This window comes from Grammomys surdaster, unplaced genomic scaffold, assembly GCF_004785775.1.
Source record: "Grammomys surdaster isolate TR1022 unplaced genomic scaffold, NIH_TR_1.0 219, whole genome shotgun sequence".
Classification (NCBI taxonomy): Eukaryota; Metazoa; Chordata; class Mammalia; order Rodentia; family Muridae; genus Grammomys; species Grammomys surdaster.
In genome coordinates this window covers 2,429,142-2,438,308 of record NW_021604664.1, presented here as the reverse complement: position 1 = coordinate 2,438,308, position 9,167 = coordinate 2,429,142, and the positions used below count along the sequence as shown (strand labels likewise).

General features: G+C 52.7%; 2 protein-coding genes across 2 annotated transcripts; both read right to left on the bottom strand.

Annotated features, from left to right (window-relative positions):
- On the bottom strand, window positions 1-2,706 carry Lcn10 (lipocalin 10). Its single transcript, XM_028772936.1, has 5 exons — window positions 2,343-2,706; window positions 1,893-1,963; window positions 1,580-1,687; window positions 895-993; window positions 1-526 (listed from the first exon to the last, which is right to left on the bottom strand). Exons 1-5 carry the CDS (start codon window positions 2,492-2,494, stop codon window positions 498-500), a joined length of 459 nt encoding a protein of 152 aa, XP_028628769.1. The 5' UTR covers window positions 2,495-2,706; the 3' UTR covers window positions 1-497.
- Window positions 2,707-4,341: 1,635 nt separating this feature from the next.
- Lcn6 (lipocalin 6) lies at window positions 4,342-8,582 on the bottom strand. The gene is made up of 6 exons (XM_028772959.1): window positions 8,490-8,582; window positions 8,175-8,314; window positions 5,906-5,976; window positions 5,208-5,318; window positions 4,904-5,005; window positions 4,342-4,670 (listed from the first exon to the last, which is right to left on the bottom strand). The coding sequence occupies exons 1-6, from the start codon at window positions 8,580-8,582 to the stop codon at window positions 4,555-4,557; spliced, it is 633 nt and encodes a 210-aa protein (XP_028628792.1). The 3' UTR covers window positions 4,342-4,554.
- Between the last annotated feature and the right edge of the window lie 585 nt (window positions 8,583-9,167).

The window sequence follows — 9,167 nt, the reverse complement described above, 5'->3', positions numbered from 1 at the left end:
TTTAAAAGATTTTTATTTTTAATTATATGTATATGTAGACAGGCTGTACATGTGTGTGCAGTGCCCACAAAGACCAGAAGAGGCTGTTGGATCCCCTGGAGCAGTTGGGAGCCAAGCTATATGGATGCTGGAGACTGAACTTGAGTTCTCTTAACCACTGAGCCACCTCTAGCCCCCCAAACAAAGAAAGTCTTTTTAAAAGAAAAGAAGGAAATGGGAGCAGGTAAGCCTGAGGCTAGCTTTGGCCTCCCCAGGGAGAAGTGATGGTGAGTTCCAGACTCAGCCTCTGGTGAAGTCCAGGAACCTGCAGGGCAGGTGGACCAAAGAGAAAGCCATGAGCGCGGCCCAGAGGAAGTGTGCTGGGATTGGAAGGCACAAAGGTAGCAACCACAGCTCAGGCTCTCTGCAGCCAGCCAGTCACTGAATGTCACAGCACCACCGGGAACAGTGTCTGGAGGACTCTCAAGTCAAAGGGCTAAGCAGGAGGCAGCTGACTGTCAAGGCAGGATCGTGCGTGCACAGGAATCTGTGGGCAAGGATAGGAGGTGATGAGAGGCCTGGCTGCCACTCTGTCATGAATCCACATGAGGGTCCTTGTCCCTGCCGCCCTGGATTCTAAAGAGAGTAGAGGTGTGTAGCTGCCATTCTGAGTGTCAGATAGAGTCTATACAATCTAGGAACCATCACTGACTATTTGCATGGGACCCTGCACACCCAATGTGGGCGGGAAGCCTACGGGTTCAGCGGGCAATGAAGACATTTGGGCACCTTCACAGCTGATTTTGCAGACACACGGCTACATGCACACACACGCACACACCCTTCCTATATGGATCATCTGTCTCATGGGACAGAGTGAGAACAGGAAAACGAAAGTCTGAGGCCATGTGGTACCGTCTTTCGGAAGGATGGTGGCCTGCTTGGTGAGCTGCAGAATATGGCATGTGTCCAGGAATTCTCGCAAACTCAGGAAGCTGGAGATGTTCTGTCTGTCTGTAGTTGGAGACAGAATCGGAGCAGCAGGGATCCCCGTATGACATTTGGAGGGCTGCCTCCTGATCTTCCGTGCTCCCTCTCACTGTCACTCTGACCCTACACTCAGTCCATGGTAGCACATCCAGGCCTGCCACTTCCGAAACACTCCTCTGCTCTGCTCTTCCCACAGATCCCTCCTCCCACCATGTCACCTCCTCCCCAATACTTTTCCTAACACTCCTTGTCCCCACCAGGTCCAGCCACCTAGTCCGTTTCCCAGAGAACTCATACCCCACAGCCCTGCCTCCTCTCGGGCAGCACCCTAACACTTACACATAAGGCTGTCTCATGCTGCAGCTCCTGTATCTAGACCTCTCCTGGTGAGGCTCTCCAGTCTGCTTACCCTATTGCCACCACCTCCAACCCTACCTACAGCAAGTGCCACTTCTACAGCCCCCCTCAGACTACCCTTTACCAACCATTCCCCCTCTCGGTTGGCTAGCCTTATCTTCCCTTCACCCTCCCCACCTTTATGTCTCTGGTCCCTGAGCACTCCAACACCGTGGCTTTGACACCCAAAGGTGATTTTGCACATAGTACTCACTGAAAAGCAGCAGGCTCTTGTAGTTGCTGACTCCACGCCCCAGGCGGAGATATACCAGGCCATATGTGTAGTCAGTGGACAGCACATGTAAGCCCTTTACCCCCTTGACTGCAAGAGAGGTGCCAATGGTCACTGGTGCCTGCACATCCATGCCCACCCACAGTACAGAGCCCTCACTGACCTCACTTCCCAGGCCAGACCATTCAAAGGAATTCAGTCAGCTCTGGAACTAAGGCCAGCCTGCTCACCCATCCTGGGTGTTCGGCCTGCCTGCCACGTGCTCGGTTTTCCATGGCCCACACATCCTACTCACGGGTATTCCTGAACACAGGTCTCTTCCTGTCTTTCTTCAGAGTCACCTCCATGGACTGGCAACCCCGAGGCCTGGAGGACAGATACTGTGAACTGGGCCAGAGGGCCTTCTCATCCACTGGCTGCCACCTTCTACTGCCAGCTTCTCCCGGTCTACTCACCCTCTGTCCCTAGAGCCCGGGGCTGGGGCTGGGGAGGCAAGGTGGCCAGTCTGGAGGAGAATCTTCTAATTTGGGCAAAGGCCTGCCCAGAGCTGAGAGATCTACTCCCAACACCCCATCCCTGCCTCTCACTATTTCTCCCCAAATCACTCCTTGGGTTTTAGGGGACAAAGAGGGAGTGGGAACACCTGACAAGGCTGTCTCTTCTCAGGACTCCACACTGCCTCCAGAACTGACCCTGGCTAGCCTGCAACAGTGTACCAGGACAGCTCCACATCACACCCCCTTACCGGCTGAAGGCGATGACCACCCTGAGCTGGCCTGTTTTGTGCACCTTGATCACAGACGCCCCCAGCTTCCTCTTGTCTCTAGCCGGTAGGAAGCCCTGGGTGTCTGTGGCGATGGCAATAATGTACCAGAAGCCTGAAAACTGCAGAGGCATGGAGGAAGGACAGCATGAGCTGTCACACCATGCCTGTCCAAGATCCCAGACAGAGGGCAGACCCAGACTGCATCTGTATCTACAGGGTAGTACTACCCCATCAGGCTAGGCTGAAGAGGAGCCAGTGCTTGGCTGGTCAGGTGCCCCAGAGGCTGAAGCCTGGGCTGGGTCCATCCTACCCAACTCAGAGGCCCCTTCCCTCTTGGCTTTCCTGTGACATGAATGCTTAGTCCTTTCCCTTGCCCCTGAGCCACTAGCCACCAGCTCTTCCCCGCAGCAAATCCCTTGCTCCTAATAACTCTGAGATTGTGTGTGCTATTCACATTGTGAGGCTAGCCACTGTGCCTGCAGTTCTGCTTCACACATCAAGTGCTTGGCTCTCCACCCCCTGCTCCTCTTACAGCCTCAGCTCCTTTAGAGGTGACTGTGGTGGGAGAGAACAGGGAACTAACACAGCTGGTCTCAACAGCTGCTGTGTTCTGCCCTCCTGCTGGGGACATTACCTCAGATGGTCTCACAGCTGGAGTTGGTTCCTTGCACTCTAACCCTAGCACCTGATGAAGGTAGCAAGGGGCATGCGGCTAACCTTGCTCCAGTTGAGGGTCTGGGCCTCCTTAGGGAAAAACTCCTGTGTCCAGGACACCACAGCCAGGACTAGAGCTATGGCTAGGGCCATCTCCAGTTTCATCCTTAGCTCAGACAGCTCAGTTTAAACCTGTATCTCACTGTATCTGCCCTGTTATAGGGTGGGACCCACCCACCCTGGAGCCTCAGGCTGCTTTAATGGGTGGGGAAGAGGTGGGCAGGTGTGGCTTCAGGCTGTGCCTCTCCTTCTGAGGGCCTGGCCACTGTTGGCTGCAGCAGACATTGGCTGCCTGGAAGGCCCTGAAGATGGACACCTCAATATTCTTAGAAGCCATATGGAGGCTGATCCTCACATCCCTCACTCCTGGAAGGCCTCACCTAGCCCTGGTGCCTTGGGACTCTCACAAACCTAGTTTAGGTGAGAGGCAGAAGCCTAGAGTGTCTGAGACTAGCCTCTTGGACTTTTATGTACACAGAATAAGCAGTAGCCGCTAGGCATAAACTTTGGGACTCCTTTCCCAGTGGATTCTGAGAGGATACTGATGCTCTTCCAGGGTAGGGAAGAGATGGGGAGGTACACTCATGTGTGCACAAGCTTTGACCTCCTCTTACCCCACCCCATACATGTGTATTACTTTCTAATGTATGACATCATTCCACCATTTCCAGACTTGATATCCCATTTCTAATGAGGGCCCACAGGCTCAAGCCTTTAAGAGTTCCATACCACCACCATCACCCCCATGCCCACTCCAGCCAGCAGCTAAAGCCCTGGGCAGAAAAAAAAGATCTCGAGCCCTGGCTGTGTCTCCCTGCTAGGAAGCTGAGGGATACTGACCTCCCCTGCCAAACCGGCTGTGGATTCTGTGTCCTCCTGCTAGTCAGCCTTTGGATGCTAACCCCCTACTAGGCTGTTGGTGGATGCTATCTGTGCTCTCCTACTGTGCGACACGCAGTTGCCTTCCTGCTCAGAAGGCCTAGATGGTTAGATTCTGATAGTCCAGTGGCTGCCTTAATAATGTCCTGACCTACTCAACATAGCCTAGCCAGGCGCCCCAGCCTCTGCCGCCCCAGGGGCTATATCTTGCCCTCAGTGAAAAACTCCCGGCCCTATCTTTAGGCTCAAGAACTCTAGCAAGGGAATTCTTGCAAATTCTTTTGTCTCCAAGCTGGCTCTGTGGTCCCATGGTCTGATCTCTGGTGATGTTGTCTTCCACAGCACAGGGACTGCCCCGAGCCCCAGAGAAGACACATGTGGCAGGTTTACTTGTAAAATCACTTTATTTTAACCCAAGCGAGAGCCTAGGGGAGCAACTGACCAACACCAGTACCACCAGCCACTGTGCAAAGACAGTGCCTGCACATCTCCACCAGGATGCCAGGATGCTGCGGTGCCATCTCTCGGGTGTGACGCTCACTAAAAACCAGGGCAGGTGTTGTGGTCGAGCTCATGTTAGCCATCGTCCCCACATGGGCTACACAGGCTTTGGAGATGGTCCACCCAGAGCCCCAGGCTCCTCCTGCTCCCCAGGGAGCCGAGAGTGATGCACAGAAAGGTGGCCTTCCCGGAGGATCTTGTGTGCACAAGTGACTGTAGAGGAACCACGTCAGTTGTGAGAATGGGGCTGCAGCCGCTCCCAGGACCCTACCCACAGCCTCTTTTGAAGAAGCTGTCCATACAAGCCTGCCTATGACAAGGCATAGGTGATCCCTTGAGAGCCACAAGTCAGGGAAAGCGGGAGATGTGGCACTGCCCCCTTGGTCACTCCTTATGTGCACCAGAGCTTCCTGTGCTCCCCTTAGGCCCACACTGGTAACACTCACAGTCCCTCTGCAGCTGGGCCTGCTGTTGAGACAAGAAGCCCAGACCATGGCTCCATTTCGTGAACAGCTGAACGGCTTCGTGGCTGGCCACCTCAGTTCGACCTGGGCATGAAGAACCAGTCTCTGAGAGGCAACCAGAGTGTGGCTGTGACCCCTGCCCCTTTCTTTACCCCAATCCCTAGGCAACCTAAGGGTGGGTAGGGGATTGACCCTGTATGTTCCTCACTAGGGGCTGAGGACACAGAGCACTCACCTGGGTCTGCAGTGCCAGGGACCCTGATCAACCTTGCCAGACCCCACTTACTGTACAACTCCACTGTGTTGAAGACCTCATCCCCAAATTCCAGCTGTGTGAAGATGACAGCGTAGTCTTTGAAGTTAGTGCCCAGTACCCGATAATCCAATACACCCAGAGCTAGAAAGCAAACGAAAGACCTAGGGGTGGCAAGGGGAGCAGGGCTGTCGTGCCGACCAGACGTGAAACCGGGATTGGACACTAAGGTGGGAACAGATCAGGGTAAGACCTGATCCAGCCTCACCAGAGGTCTCAAGTTCTGGCCCCAGGCCCCTACATTGTGCCAGCAAGAAGCAGCTGTTGGTTACTAGTCGACATATGGACAGCTAAGCTTGTCCCAGCTCAGCCTGGGGTGACTAAAGACCAAGGGGGTCACCCTCCCCCAGTCCTATGCTATCAGAGGAAGAACACTACTGAACCTTCCTTCTGAACCCACAAAGGAGCTCGAGACTAGGACCCCCACGGGCATCTGGGCACACAGGGATGGAGAACTAAGACCTCTGTTCAGGGACCTTTTTCCCACTGAGGATTGACCCCAGGGTCCTGACTGATGGATCCTTTAGCTGCCCACAGAGCTGTGCCAAGGGCTCTGGAGCAGAGTGGCCTCCTTCCCGCCAGGCCTGGCCCCACCAACTGCAGCACAAGAATACAGAGGAGCTGGCCTCCCTGGCGATCTGATGAGCAGGACCCAGGGCCGTCATACTCACAGGGATTCTCAAACACCCATCGGGAATCTTGCTTCAGCAGCTCCACCGTGCTCTGATGACACCCATCTAGCCTAGGAAGAATGGGAGAAGGGCCTCTCAGAGTCACACCTGGCCCACCAATGGGAAAGGCCTCATCTCTTTCATGGTGCCTGGGTTACCCAAAAACCCCACCCTGAGGCCTGAGAAGCACTAGCCATTCCCTTTATTTCCCAAGGGACCCACACTGTTGGGTGCTAAGGACTCAACAGACGTCAGCCTGCAGTTCAACTGAGTAGCCACTATCCAGAGTCCTCCATGGTGTCAGCCTCTGAGGTGAGAAACCACAAGAGACATACAAGAAGGCCTGTTGGGCAAAACAAGTGGCTTCAAAGGTTGCTGGGAACAAGACACCTGCAGTGGGAGATGCTGGGGAAGTTCTGAGAGAAGAGCTGTGCATGCTGCTCCAGCAGACACGGAGGCATACCCAGAACCCCAGCACCATCCGGGTAAGCAAACAGATTCAAAGGACAGAGAAAACTAAAAACAAAGAAAATTTACCCAGACATGCATGACAAAGGTCATAATTCAGCAGTTTGGGGCTGCTCGGCAACCTGCCTCATATAGAACGAGAGTCCAGGCCAAGTTCTAGAAATACCAGAAAGAAAGAGGAGCCCCTCGCTACTTCATGGCACAGAGAACTCACAGAAGCAGAGGCTGGCATACACCCAGGGCAAAAATAATAACATTTAATAGAAAAAAAAGTTCCCCTCAGGCCTGGAGAAATAGCTCAGCAGTTAAGAGCAATCACTCGTTGGTCTTTGCAGAGGACACAGTTTCGGTTCCTAATACTCACATGGTGGCTCACAACCATTTGTAACTTCAGTATCGTGGGATCTTATGACCTTTTCTGACCCTTGTGGGCACTAGGCACGCATATGGTACACAGACATGCATGTAGGCAAAACGTTCACACACATAAAATATTTTGAAAAAGCCCCCGACATCAGAAAATCAAACTGGGAAATATATTTATAACTAGTTTTTATCACAGACTAATAAATTGCTTAAATTCCCCTTTCTCACAAACAAGTGAAAAACACTATAGAGAAACAAATAAGCAGACTATTTAAAGAGAGCTCACCAGGAAGGAAGCATAGAAGACATGTTTGAGGGTCTCAGTATGACGGACAGGCACATGTGTTGGGTGGTGAGCCATCAACACCTACACTCCTAGCATGGGGAGGTGGAGGCATGGGCACACCAACTACAATAGGGCGGGCTCTGTAGGGAGATTTCTCAGGGGTCTCCAGTCCTTGGGTGGGAGACAGGAAGCACAGAGGAGGTATCATTGGCTGGGGAGGAGATGGGGATCCAATGTTACTGGATGGTACAGTATAAATATGGAATGCCCCATAGGCCATGTGTAAGCTTGACCTCTGCCAGTACTGGAGGGAACAGATAGAGCCTGGTGGGAGGAAGTTTGGTCATTGGAGGTCATTTCCTTCAAGGGGAAATTGAGATGACTCTCTTCCTTCCCCTCCTCCTCCTCCTCCTCTTCTTCTTCCTCCTTTTCCTCCTCTTCTTCCTTTTCCTCCTTCTCCTTCCTAGCACCATGAAGTGAGCTGCCTCCTCAGTGCATCTTCTACCATGATGTAATACTAAGTTACCATAGTCTCAAGGCAATAGGGTCAGTGGGTAAGCAAGGACTGGAACCTTTGAACTCATGGGCCTACGTAAACCTTCTATCCTTATAAATTGTTTATCTTGGATATTCTGCCATGGTGATGGAAGGCTGTCTCCTGGGGACAAACTTTCCATTTGGGAAGATGATGGTGCAGGAGGCAAGAGTGATCACTATGACACAGGGTGACAAAGTACTTTACAAAGTAAGAATCACAAAACAAAAGCCCTGGCTGGCCAAAACTGCCTGACCAAAACAAGGTAGAAGAAACAGACTCAGCTGCCTGCCTTTACAGACTCCAGTTTTTAACTTCCCAATACATTTCAAAGAACAACAAAGAGAGAATTAATAGAATAGAGGATATCCCTTGACTCTCCTGAGACCCATCCTGCCCTCCATGGGCCCAAGACTGCCGAGATGCCTGTGAGTGTTTTGTTCTGCTGGCCTCACAGGAACCCACTCACTCATTCCCTGTTGAGCAACTTAGCCAGATATGTGGTCTGGTGTTCATAAAAGCTACATGGAAGATGCACCTTAACTGAGGCCTCTCTGCCCCTGCTCCTCCATGTCTTCCTAGGCCCATAGGTGGAAGAGGCCCTGCCAACTCACCCATGCCGAGAAGACTGAACTCTCAATTTGTTATCTGGAGTAAGAGTCACCACGACACCTTCCACATTCTTCATGCCCTTCTCCAACATGAAGTCCTTTGCATGGGAGGCCATGGCCAGGATGTACCAGGGCCCGAGGAGCTAGAGAAGGCATCAGCTGAGACATCTGGCTGTCCTCCCTCAAAGTTCCCTCTGTCACACAACTCCAAATCCCTCCACCCACACTGTTATACACTGACTCTTGGGAACCCGAAAGCTGTGTGGTCTCAAAGGTGGAGCCGGACCCCTAGGACCTGCTGCCCAGAAAAGTCGTTACCTGCTTAGGGTCCAGCCTTCCCAGCCACACTGCCTTCAACCAGGTCACAGACACCAAAGCAAGAAGAGCAGCAGTCAGAAGGATCACCTTCATTCTCCCAGAGGTGCAGGCACACTACACGACCAGCCAGGATGTACCATCTCCAACCAGGAAACAATTTATATCTCTGAGTGCCTTGGTGTGGGTGGCCACTAGCTGCCTGGATATCATCCCGATCTTTCTCAAAGCAAAATTACTCAGGGTGGAGGAGGGTACTGCTGTGGTGGCCTTGGTGCCCAGCTCAGACAGTTGGCCGAGACGAGAGGCTCAAGGAGCTTGTTCTAATCAATAGTACAGTGCCAATTTTATGTCTGTCCACACCTTCTTCCCAAGAAAGTTCAGGAGTAAGCTGGCCACCCTGCCTTCTCCCCAGCTGAGTCTGTTCTTCACCTGCAGGCCAAGCAGGCCAGAGTTCTGTCCTTGACCAAGCAGGTCAAGTCCAAGTCCTGGTTGGTCAAGCTCACGTGGTCTGTCCAGAAACTGCTGTCTCAGACATCTTTAATCCCAATCATTAAAAACATAAAAAGCTGCCTCTAACTTTTGAAGCCTCTATCATCTCCCACACCAGTCCACACAACCTCGTGATCTGCTGGCCTGTGTCCTTCCACTGGCTCCAGCAGCAGCCCTGCAGCCACTGTC